At 36.7% G+C, this 13,369-nt stretch overlaps 1 protein-coding gene across 13 annotated transcripts in view; it reads left to right on the top strand.

Annotated features, from left to right (window-relative positions):
* The window catches only part of cadps2 (Ca++-dependent secretion activator 2), a 295,984-nt gene that overhangs the window by 145,612 nt on the left and 137,003 nt on the right, over nt 1-13,369 (top strand). For all 13 annotated transcript variants that reach the window (XM_088645120.1, XM_088645117.1, XM_088645119.1 and 10 more), the window contains exons 7-8: nt 8,502-8,613; nt 12,316-12,455. In XM_088645120.1, the coding sequence (XP_088501246.1) occupies nt 8,502-8,613; nt 12,316-12,455 (252 nt within the window). The remainder of the gene's footprint in view (nt 1-8,501; nt 8,614-12,315; nt 12,456-13,369) is intronic.

Here is a 13,369-nt window from a genome sequence, read left to right as displayed (position 1 = left end):
AATTTATTTACTAATTCATTGGTGTACAGTCACATGTCCATTGTTGCTAATTTACACTCATCAGAATGTTGGAGTTTAGGAATACTGAGTATTATTCTGAAGAAGGAGACTTGATATAGTGCATGTATTCTATGTGTTATGTGAAGTTTGCATTTACAGATACAGCATATGTATTATGGATATAGTGTATGTGTATATACAACAGGAATTAAAGTATAATCCCCCAAAAAATATACAGAAGAAGCATAGATATAATAATAGAAAATATTCTAAATATAAAAAGTAGATTGTTCAGAGGCTGTAGACTAATAGTTGCTTAAAACCTATGGATTTCAAGTTTTCATTAAACATATTCATATCAAAGGAATAAGAAAAGAGATGTCATTTCAGAAGAACTGCAACTTGTAAATGATCAGAAAAAGAAGCCTTTGCAATTACTTACGAATGGGCTCTACACCTTTAATATAGCTTGAAATTTTTAGATTGATGGAGTAGCAGTATGTGAGAAGAAAAGTGTAAGTGTTAGAATTGTGTGCAATGACTGCAGTAAAATTCAAAGGTGATAACATGAAAGTTTGAATTGTTTTTGGTAGTGCACAAGCAGGTGAGACATTAAAATTGCAAAGACTGGAACAATCTTTAGTGTAAGACAAACTTATTCACCTTTGTATCAGGGTTTTTTCTTTTAATTTATTTTAGTTAACATAAACTTATTCTGTTATGTTATCTGTTTTTGATTGTATTTTTCTTTTTTCTTTTTCTTTTTTTGCTTTCCTCTGAGTGACATTAGTGTAGACCTCTTGGCCAGGTCTGCGTTTACATAATTTGATAATTTTATTACCTTTAGCTGTAACATGTAGCTGAAATTACTTAAAAAGAAGGAATAATTTAACCTTTTGTAACTCGTATTTTATGACACTTTTTTAAAGCTGTTCCTTTCACAAATAGTAAGATTAACTGAATTCTATGAATCCTTTCCAACAATTGCTAGATTCTTTTAAATGAAAACAGCTAAGGACTGTAAATGAACAGTAAACAGCTAAGGAATGTTCTTAATAATTTGCTTGCTTTTAACAGTAATCTTAAATTGATGTTTTTATGTCATAAGCACATGTAAATGTGGTGATTAATTTTCAGAGAATCATTTCCAAGAAAAATAGCCAGGAGCAGAAAGAAAAATTAAAGCTTGACTGTTATTGCAGGATCTGTGAACCTTAAATAAAGGAGCCGGAGATACCGTTTGAGATATTTGACAGTTTTTGTAGGGGTTAAAAAGTGCATTTTATGGATGAACTCAAGCCTCCGAGCCAGCAGAATCTAAAAGCATTGCTGATGCTAATTTATTTTAAAGTGCTTTTTAAGTTGTTCTAAATGTAAGTGTCTGCTTAGAAAAGTGTATAAAATAGACATTAAGCTATTTAGTAATCTGTGTATTATATAAAATTTAGCATTTTTAAAATGTTTTGTTAAGTAAAATCCACTGGAAACGTATACTTCCATTGTCTTCAAATATATAAAATCAACAAAGAAATCAGTACATTATCAATGGTAAATGCGGTCAGGTTGAAAATGTAGGCAAGCTGTAGCAGCAGTTTGTTGTTAATAGGTTTTAGTGTGGCATGTGTTTTTATTATGATGCATGAGACTTGTGACTGATGAACTGCTAGGTCCAGGTGAAAGCAAGCAAGCAGGCAGGGCAGAGGATGTGCTGTAAACATGGTCGGTGGCTGTGCAGCACACTGAACAGAGGGAGGCATTATGGCTCATATTAAAGGTTCAGGCAAAGGAACAGGTCTGAAGAGTCAGGCAGAATACTGTTTAGCACAGACAGACAGAATCATGTGAGAAGCATTCGGGGACTCTCAGGGCAAAAATCTCAAATGACAGAGGACAGGTTGGGGCTTAAGATTCCGTCACTATGATGAGGTAATTACCCAATAACTGGGGGCAGGCAGCACAGAAAGCCTCCCCAGTTGTGTTTTCATGGCACCTGGAGGTGTTTGAGCCTGCGTGTGATTGCATCCAGTTACCGTGGTGACTAGTGTCTGTTAGCTCAGCCCTGCCTGGTTCTTACAGTTTTTTTTTTAATTTAACAGAAGGAATAATCTTGAAAACATGTGTAGTCCTTGGAAAATGTGTTATAGTACAGAGTAAAAGCAAATGTATTTTGTAGTGCATCTGGAAGTGAAAATACATTCAGAAGGGAAAGATAAGCCATAAACAATACAGAGAACTGTAATGCGGTGGTGATACACTGAAGGTAGACGCGGAGGTGTTTTATTTTGGATCCCAAATGCTTGGACTCTGATGATTCTGGAGATGTCCGAATGTGGAGGTCTGAGGTCACCGAAGAAGCCCGAAGGCTGAGTGGCCGGAGCTTGTTGGAGAAGCCTGAAGCCTGAGGGGCTGGAGCTCATCAGAGAAGCCTGAAGGCTGAGGGGTTGATCGGTAGAGTGGTAGAAGGACCAGCACAGATTTGGTGGACTGGAAGTGACCGTGACAGCCACTATGGCGGTTGATCATCAACCTAAATCATTCCGGCGGAGCAGTAGCAATAGTAGCAGTGATGGGCTTTCAACTTGCTGCAGACCAGTGGAACTGATATTATCACAGAAGAGATGGGCTGCAGAGTGGTAGACTTGTGAAACTGTAGAAGTTGTCATTAAAATTGTGCGGTGACTGGATGCTGTTGTGTTGCAGAGCAACAGAGCTGTAGATGATGCAGTGACGAGCTGCTGGCTCGCAGCTGACCAGTGGTGCTCTTGAAGCCATGGCAGTATGTGGTGCTGCAGAGACTGCAGCAGACTGGTGAAGGAACTAGCTGCTGAGTTGTAGTTTGTACGGAGTACTATTGAAGTTGCAGCAGGCGTTGGCTGCAGACTCATATGAGTGCGGGGGGTGCTGAGGAAACTGTGTCACACCGATGAAGCTGACAGGACCACAGTTGTGGTTCTGCTATCCACAATATTTACAGAGTTTCAACGTGACCAGTGGCGATTGTGCTGATAATGGTACTGCCACTGTTAGCAGAATGAGCTTAATTAGCTCAATGGTGGAATGCCCCTAAACTTCAGGATTAAATAGCCAGTGAATGAATAAGTGATCAGATGCCTGAATGGCAGAGGGATGAGCTGCCCGAAAGGTGGCCCCAACTGCACCTTTTGAGCCATGGAACAACCGTGATTCCTCATGGGAATGTTATGGTCCCCCATTGCAAGTACAGATTGTGAACCGCTGCTGGCACAGGGCATAACGGACAACTATGTTATTTACATTAGCATCAATTTAAGAACACAGTGTTATAATGTTTTGTATTTCATATGGATTCTTGCTGGCATTAGCCTTGCTCATATAAAACCTTAAAATGAGACAATATATGAGACATAACAGCCAATAAATTGTGTGTAATAAGATAGGGAGTTCCAAATATAACCCAGTAATATTTGTATAGAGATTAGATTACAGTATCAGATTGTTTAACAGTATGTATTGGTTCTGAAGTTTATGACCAATTGAACTTGGTCGAAAGATTTATTATTTTTATTCTCCAATTAATAACAGTGACAGTACAAGCTCACAGGTGCCTGGTGAGCTGTCAGTTGTAGTGCAGTAAGCCCAGGATATCTTAGCCCACAAAAGCCTACCTAACCTCATGTAATGTGATTAAAAACCTTTCTCAAAATTCAGTCACTCTTCTGTTAAATTATGTATTTTTTCTAGTTCTCACCGCTGTGCTTTAGAGTACTTTTGGGATTTAAACTACCTAAATCAAGTGTCCTTGTTGTCTCCTTTTTAATTAAGACTAAACGGATTTACTTCCTTTAACTTTTCTGTGTAAGACATTTTAAGGCCTGAGGAATTAACCTTGTTTCTCTTTTTTGCACTGGAATCCAAAGGCAAACCATTCTGTAGCAGTTTATAATATTTTCAGATTAATTTATCTATAGAGAAAATAATTAGATGGCTATTTTTGAAAGAATGCTTGTCTGTTCTGTAACTGTACATAATTAACCTGCAAATGACACTGTCTTTCCCATCTTCTGTTTATCATTTCTTTGTTAATTTCAGAGAAGTCGTCTTCTGGTGAACAGTTTGCCTCCTTCTCCTGATTTTTTGGTCTTCAATTAGCCGTTGCCTTCTTTAGCTACTTCAGGTTAAGCGTCCATGTGATGTGTCCTTTCTCATATCATTTGGTATTCTCAGCTCATTGTGCATGCCAAGCATATATTCTTTTTGCCATGCCAGACTGTTCTTGGCCATTTGCGCTTTCAAATGATATTTCAAAGTCATATAGCATGAAATTAGTCCAGATTCTTATATTAATATCTTGTTACAACTCACTTCTCTTTTCTGTGTCTACTTTAGCCTCTAGTCTGTAGAGGTGCAGTCTGTTTGTTGTATTGAATATGAATGAGGGAGTCACACAAAGTGGGATATTTGCATGACAAACGATTGAAGACACACAGAGGGTCAGTGAGGTACATGTTCGTTGATTTGACAGGCAATCATAGAGCATTGCTGTCTTTCCTCTCTTTGAACCACTAAGGTGGTATGAGTGAGAGTACTGTTTTCTATAAAAATATGACCCTTTTGGACAGACCATTATTGGTACACACAGACAAAATTCCCACTTGGAGCATGTTGGTGTATGTGGCATACAGTAAGTTACAAATTCTTTGGAGACTTCCAGTTTTGACCATGCAGAAGTGCAAAGAAAGTTCCCCAAATGTGATTGATAAGTGGTCAGAAGATGTGTATCCATGCTCAAATTTCTATCACAGGAAGTGTTTACATGTATTAGATTTATTTGTCCTATTAAGTGCAGCACAAGAGGTACCTGAACACAAACATGACTTTTTATGCTACGATATATCCTAGGCTAATTCTTTTTAATGGTTTTATTTAATAAATGTGATAAAACATTGAGAAATAAAAGAGAAAGAAGATGCAATGAAACTGTTGTGATTGAAGAAAGAAGCTTCATTTATCCCTCCTCATAAAAATGTCCAATTAAATGGAAAGAATTATTTGTCTAATGATGTCATGGATTAAGCTCTTATAACACTTTTTGTGTGATATATGGTCATGTGATGCTCAAGTTGTTGCATTATTTTATGAGAGATATATTCAGTTTGTTAATTTGATTCAACCTTAAAGATATTTTGGCATTTAGTGCATTGCCTTTATAACATGCTATGCTTTTGTCAGTGTTATTTGTTATACTGAGATCAATTGTAAAATTGTATTAATTATTACAGCTGCTTATGTGAATGAATAACTAATTTGATTTGCTCTTTAGGAATCATTGCTGTTATTGCAATTATAAACTGTTACCTTGGTAACTAGGGAATATGCCACCTTTATCACTCTGTTTTACAGCCCTGAAGTGACATGTCATTGTAAATTCTGTTAGACACATTTATGGTCCCATGGAAAGAAATAAAAAAAACTCTTTCTTCTGCTAAAATAAAAGCCTAGGGGGTTGTATGTTTTAATCATTGCATGAGAGGTTTTGAGATGAATGGAGATTTAATAGCGATACCACTAGAGGATTAACATAATGTTCTTTACTGGCAGTTGATTACTTGTAGTATCATTTTAATTGTCAATAGGAGAACTGCAAAAGAAATGCTTAATTTTGAGATTTTACTAAATTATGTTTAGAAATGGATATCTGAAATTGCATTATCATAAACCCATTCAGGTGGCTGTTACTCTGATCTCTTTATTCATTGGTCCAGTAGATAGACCTTGGAGTTATCAGTTGTGAATCCACAATGTACAATTTTAGTCATCTTGGAAACCGTCCAAAGAAGAGCAGGCAGATACATTCCCAGGCTTAAAGGAATGCACCATAATGAAATAAAATATATAATCCTTTTACGTTTTGACAGAGAAAACTACAGGGGGACCTCATTTATGTATTCATAATGCTCAAAGGCATTAACAGTGTCATCCAAGTAGGTTTCTTTGGAATCAACAATGAAATACAAATTAGAGGACAGAATTGGAAACTATGTTGACATGCTTTTAAAGAATAAAAGCACATTTTTTTCAAAACAGCTGGATGAGAAGCTTAACCTTGATAAAAGTTCACTTACGATTGGTATTAATCATCCATAAGAATAAAATGCACCGTATGTACAGTATCTTCTAACCTCAAGCTGTTTTAAGTACTATAGTACGTATACAACATATGAAGATAATATGGAGAGCTTCAGCTCTTACTGCCTGAAAATGCATGCAATCACAGCTGTGATGATATGCTGAATAAAATCTACAGCACATACTGTGCACACATCTTTAGTCATAAAACCAGCATCTTTAGTAACAGTGAACACTGACACTAAATGCAGTGAGCACTACAAATGGAGTTTGTTTTCTATATTTATTTTTTGATAAATCCCTTCACGGTTTTAACAAAAAAATAACAGTTGTAACAAAGTATATATTACTTTTATACTTTTGAAAGGTTTACATGTGTAGATGTTTAGAAGCATTTTGCTGATGACAAAACAATAACAATGAAATAAATTATTCTGAGTAGCTACACTCCAATAAAGAGCACTTTGTGTTAATATGTGTGTCATCATTTTTGAAGAAGGATTAACACCTGTACTTGCAGCAACATTATTCTCAATATCTCTGTTGGATAATCACCTATTTTGTACATAATTTGCCCAGAGGAGCTTGGCATGCAGATGCAACCATCAAGAATGTTCAAAGTGTCTGTATGCATTGCACGGTAGGCACTGTGGTGCACAGAGTTGATGTGTGGCACATCATTTTTATTTTTCCTCAATTGACAAATGGAGGACCGCACTACTCTGTAATACTGCCAGGTGGCACAGCAAAGCCTTAAATTTCCCAACCACCATTCCACTTCCCACTGGTATGCCGTCACTTAAAATCATGTGTGCATGTAAAAAAAATAGTTTAACGGTGTAAAATGAATAAATACCACTTCAAAATCTAAAACATTTTCACTAAAATACAGATCACATAATTAAAATGTCAGAAGGGTATTTGGAATGTCGGTTTTTCTTGATCATGTCATGAATGGGGATTTTTTTTTTACTTCTGAGTAAGTGGTGTGTAATGATATTTAATCATTTTTACAAAGCGACCCGCAGATGGAAAAAGGTTGAAATACTTGCCTAAAGAGTACACTGTAGCTGCATGTGGTCAACAGACAAATATGTACTACTGTGTGGCAAATCAAAATTTAAATGTTTATTATACCTGTTAGTATTAATGCTTTCATGTTCTGCACATCTACTAGTAACAAACAATTGGCCATAAAATGTTGAATATAAACCCCTTTTGAACCTCAGTACCACAGTGATAATTCCATTGTGATTTATCCCTAAAAATTACTGGTTTTATAAACTATATAAGTTATACTATATAATAAAGCCAGCAGCCATATATACCTGTAACTCACAACTGGCTGCTGGAAGAGGTGTTGGTGGGGCTGGCAGGGGGCGCTCACCCTGTGGTCTGTGTGTTTCTTAATGCCCCAGTATAGTGATGGGGACACTACAGTGTAAAAAAGCGCCATCCTTTGGATGAGACATAAAACTGAGGTCCTGAGTACAGAGCCAAAACAACAAAAGTTGTGTTACTGTCTAAATAAGTATGGACTGCACTGTAAATATATTTATATTAATAAATTAACATTATTAAAACATTATTATTAAATGTACTTCCACATAGCTTCTACTTACAGTATATCCTCTGATGGTTCATTAATTTAGTGACATTTGATTTATACTGATAATATACAATGCATAATTTGCATTCTATACCCACTTTCTCTTTGTTTCCACAATTCCAATACTGCTTACACACACAAATGTTTTGTGACATATGACCACCTGTGCATGTAATGGCCACTTGAAAGTCATTTCTTGAACCAATGCATAGTTTTGATCTTAAGTTTACATAGGCTCCATGAATATGAATATTTTCCTACATGTAGTAATTAAGTCTAATTCCTTATTTAAAATAAGTCTTTTCAAACTCTGTTAATTTTGTATTATGGTTTTGCAAAGAGAATATAGATTTATTTTGATGGAGTGTCAGCATATAGCCTCTACATACCAGTAGTGCCCTAAATTTGTTTTTAATTGTGATGTTTTTTTATAAATGATAAAATAATTTCTTTCAAGCATGCAATCCTCATGAATCACTGTGGAACCTTAGTTATCCGCTGTTGGCTCTTCTCAGATAAATGTCTTTGGATTTAAATGGCATCAATTGCACCTTACAGTATGTACTGTCTGAGCAGTGTAGTACCTACTCCAGGTTACAGCTTTAGAACCCCTTGCCTCCCAGAGAAATCTTAAGTTGACTTTTAATCACAGGCCAAAGTTTGCCAGATTTTTGCCTGGTATGATCCTCTTCGGTTGACAGGTTTCTGTTTCTGTTACATCTGTATGCAATGTTATGGCTTTCTGTGCAATTCTAAATCAATGAATGTATTGTTTTTTTTCTTGTAGGTGGGGAACTCAAGGAGATTTCACCACCACACATCCTCTCCCTGTTGTTAAAGTGAAGCTTTTCACAGAAAGCACAGGGGTCTTGGCCTTGGAAGACAAGGAGCTGGGAAAGGTAAAATGCATGATCAGTTGTTATCATAGCCATTCCATTAATGTTCAATGCATTTAGTATAGACAAAGAAAGCAACCTTTGTCTGAGTAATTTTAAAGTTTAAAGGTATGCATTGTCCTTTAGGATGTATGGAGTTATTAGTTTCCTTAGGAAATGTAGTTTAAGCCAGAGATGCAATTTTGTCTAAACCTACCATCTTTAAAGGTTAAATACTAGGCATTTCAGAATCTTCTTATTTACATACAAGACATTTCTTAGCTTAATCTGTTTGAGCTCCGTGAAGTTGGCCCCCCTACAAACAGCACAAATGATGAAACCCCTCTTCATTTGTTAATGCTGCGTTTATGTCGGTTTGTGCCATTGAAAGTAGCGTTTGTGCTGCTTCCCTTTCCGAGATATAGCGCCTTGTTTTTCAGGTGATCACGTGACCATGCATGGTGACTTTGACCTCCAGTGACCCCGTCTGCTGAGTTAAAGCTCTCTATTACTGGTGCAAGAGTAACAGTTCTGGAATTTTGTTTTTCTGTTTGCCTGGGTGGGGGGCGGCAGTGGTGGATTTTGCGTTTAATATCAGTATCTTCTGCGCGTTTCCCTAATCAGAAAAGTTGCCATACCCTAATCAAAAAAGTGACATTAGCAAACAATTGTATGTTTTTACAAAGAGGCTTTAACTAGCACGTCTTAATAGTTCATAGCGATGTCCTTTTTCAAAAATCTGAAGAAGTTATCAGTTTCTCATTGTCTCCTTCTTAAATAAACATGCGCACCAAGGGACATGTAAATATTCAACCCATCTTTCGACCCACATATATAAAAATGCTTGAATATGCAACTTTATGAATGACAAGACCGTCACAGAGTGATGTCACATCCAGAAAAAGAAGTCACCATATTGAAATGTAAAACATCCACCCCACCCGACCAGACAGACTCAGAAAACAAATTGCACCCATTCTTTTCATCACATCTAGTAATTAAAGTAATTAAAGTGTGTTGGTAGCTGTAAACTTCCTTGTAGATAGTGACGTGATTACCCAACAAATACAAGGCGCTATATCTCGGAAACGAAAGCAGCACAAACACTACTTTCAACAGCACAAACTGGTAAAAACGCAGCACTAACGAATGAAGGGGCTTTCATCATTTGTGCTGTTTGTAGGGGGGCAACTTCACAGAGTTATCAGTTTGGGGTAGATTGTATAGTTTCTAAATATAAAGTTTTATCTGAAAGTGTAATGATTGCAAGCTCTACTGCTTGGTGAAAATATACCCAATAATGCAAGCAGATCCTGTTCAAGGACATCTGGCCATTGAATTCTTAAGTTGGTGAGTGCCATTCTTCCATCATTCAATGACAACACAATTTTAAAGTATTTTGAAATTGTACTTATGCTTAAATCAAGATGGCTTCTTGTCAACATTTTTTTAAAACATCAAGTTACAGCAGGTTTAGGAAAGTTTGACTTGGTGAGTTTCATCATACTAGTAAAAATAATAATAATTAATAATTAATATTATTATTACAATAATAATTTACTCCGAATTCACTCACACTCTTTAGTGGTTAGGGGTGTACTTAGAATGCTTTATAACTGCAGTTTTCTAGTTATACTGAATTATTTCCTAAGAAAACCTCTTTAAGCATAGAGCTAAAAAAACATGGATCATTAGTATAAAAAATGTCTTTCTTTTGTACAATTGGTATCGCTTTTCATTATTCTGGATCACCTCTAAAGAATGACCAAAAACTACAGATGGCCAGATGGCTCTTTAATGCTTAATTAACATCATTGATGGGAGTGTACATGCATATTTAGTGCTGGAGTGGAGTTATCTGAGCTGAATAAAATCACAACTTAATTTCTTGGTTTTCAAATTCTAGTTGCAGTACAGGCCTACAGAGGAGCTCAGATGAGTTGGGTTCCGTTGCTCGACCAATCAGATGCAATTAATGGCGTTACCTGAAGTGTGTTGACAAATAGTCAGAAGGGATAGAGTCCCCCGGAGATAAACAATATGACTGATTATACAGTATATTCATGAAGTTAAAATAGTGAGAGATTAAAAGACGTGGTGATAATGATGGTTGTCCGTTGTGTTCGACGATGACGGTTGTACTTTGTGCAGCTCATCTGTTTAGAAAATGAGCTGCATGAAGAAACCTGTGCGGAAGAGCTTTTTTGAAGTGGGAAAGCCGTTGCACTGGGGCAGTCCTACTTTCTCGACCTCAGAAGCCTGGGTCCAGTGGCATGAGTAGTCGTGCCTTGTCATGCCCTTTACTTTCCAAGGAGCATTGCAACCGTATAGTGTCCCATCACACTATACTGGGGCATTAGGACCCACACACACCACAGGGTGAGCACCCACTGCTGGCCCCACTAACACCTCTTCCAGCAGCGGCATTAGTTTTCCCCAGGAGGTCTCCCATCCAGGTACTGACCAGGCTCACACCTGCAGGGCTGCTGGCAAAAGACATGTAGTATGTTTCTTGCGTTTGTAGATTGCACATCCCTATCTAGAGTACATTTCAACCTCTGAATTGCACTTTCACTTTTTGTAAATGCAGGTTGATAGGACTATTAGGAATTCAAAGACAGAAAAATCTCAGCCTACGTGTGCCTCAGGCCTAGTCAAATTTATTATTCATAATCACAGACTATAGTGACTGCGTGGTATGCTTTTGTTAGCTATTGTTGATATACTTTAAAATCATTTGCTGTGTAGCCCGGGTGTTATTGTTTTTCTTTTGATTCAGTTGGAGGATCTGATGAGGAGCCATAAACAGCACAGAATGTTATCTCAGTACTCACAGCTTTTTAAATTATCCCACGATATGGAGGTGGTTACAGCCAGGCTTTGCCCTTGAGATGCCATTCAAAACAAGAACAGCAAATACAGAATTTCCACTTAAGAGGTTGTCCTCTACATGCTATCACTGCCTTTTTTTTCATTATATTTTCTTGAGCAAAGTATATTTTCACACAATAAAAGTGCTAGCTTCTGTCTGTTACTCAGTATAAATGGTAAGAAGCATGTATCCTTGACAGGACAAAATCACATACATGTGGTGAAAAACAATAGAAAAGTGAAGTAATCAGCTGCAGAAATAATGAGTTAGGAAGTTGTCCATTAGAATCTGCATTTTGTTAAAAAACATTGTTATACTTTACATATGTGTATAAAAAATGTCCTTCAAAGAGTTAAGTTGTGGGAGATGTCAAAAGCATTTTGTTTAATATTGCTGTGCATGCCATACTTTCTTTTTGGCACTTTTTCTTAATGCCTTCAGTGAACATGTTATGTGTTCTTAGGTACTTATTCTGAGTTCTTGAGCTTGTGCTGAGGGACTTCATTCAGAGTTTCCACATTTTAAATGCTCCTTCCCTTTCTAGAGGTTTAGTTTTGCTAACTTTTTTCAAATGAGTTCAAATCTCTGTAAAATACCTCAGCACAAATATGATAAACATATGATAAATATGAAAACATGCATTTGACAGAATATATGCATTTATGTTAAGAACCACATCTGCTGTGAATGCAGTGAGTTAATAGGGTTATTAGCCTTGGTCCAGCAGTGACAGGCTTATTGCTATCCTAGAACGACACGATGACAGATTCTATCAGTCAGAACATATCCATGGCATCTGCTGGCTGGGTTCCTTGTTGGCCTAATTTGAGAAATATTTCTCTGTTATTTAACAGGTTGTTCTGTATCCAACAACCAATAGCCCCAAGGCTGCAGAATTGCACAAAATGATAGTGCCAAAAAACAGTCAGGACTCGGAGCTGAAGATAAAGCTGGCAGTGCGGATGGACAAGCCACCAAATATGAAGCATAGTGGGTAAGACAAATTATCTATGTCATTTATTACATTTATTTTAATTTTAATTTGATCTTGTTTCGTGAGCTCTCTGCTCATTAGCATTTGGAAAATACCAGTCCTGACAGCAACTATAGATACTGAGTTACATTATGTCAAAAACACATTACTACGCATCTTGTCCCAAATGGGGACAGGTGGATATACTAAACAGATTGTTATTATTAAGTTGTGTGTTGGGTCTTGTGGCAATTGCACATCTAAACATTAGATTTTATATCATCTGAAATATGTTATTAAGAATCTTAAAAATCTGAAATGCTGCTCATTGCTGCATTTAGTCACAATGTATAGATTGAATGTCTGGAAAAAAACTCATGAAATCATATGCACCTGCCTTAAAAAAGTGAGATCAGAAGAAAACCAAAACTGGCAGAAAACAAAGTTTAAGCACAGTTTTTGCACATTTGTAATAATCACCCATGTGTAAGCCAACATCATCAAAATTTAGTGATACTGTCATTTTATATTTATAGCTCAAGATAGTTTCCCATCTTTCTGCTGTAGTGGTAAGCTCACGTTCAGTAAGACCAGGTGCTCCTGACTCCACAAGGAGCCCAATCTGCTTCATCAATCATGTAACAGGTCACTCAGCTCTGTGCTGATGAGGCCCAGCTGCGAGTTCTGTCATCTGACAACACTGGTATCCATGGTGCTGTATTAGTGCATCTGATTGATGGAAATGTCATGGAAAGAATTATGTACACTGCATATTTTGATCTGTTTTGTATGTGTGTTAAAGATTCTTTATGTTGTTACTTGTATGTAAGTTACAAGTTTCCTTTTATTTTCAGTTGCAAACAAAACTTAAATTTTCTATTGTTCAGATAAATGTAGGTTCTGAGAGTATATTCCAGTGGTATCTCACTACAAAC

Source organism: Lepisosteus platostomus, chromosome 9 (assembly GCF_059453375.1).
Source record: "Lepisosteus platostomus isolate fLepPlt1 chromosome 9, fLepPlt1.hap1, whole genome shotgun sequence".
Classification (NCBI taxonomy): domain Eukaryota; kingdom Metazoa; phylum Chordata; class Actinopteri; order Semionotiformes; family Lepisosteidae; genus Lepisosteus; species Lepisosteus platostomus.
The sequence above is the reverse complement of the archived record's forward strand: the minus strand, read 5'-3'. Positions and strand labels throughout refer to the sequence as shown.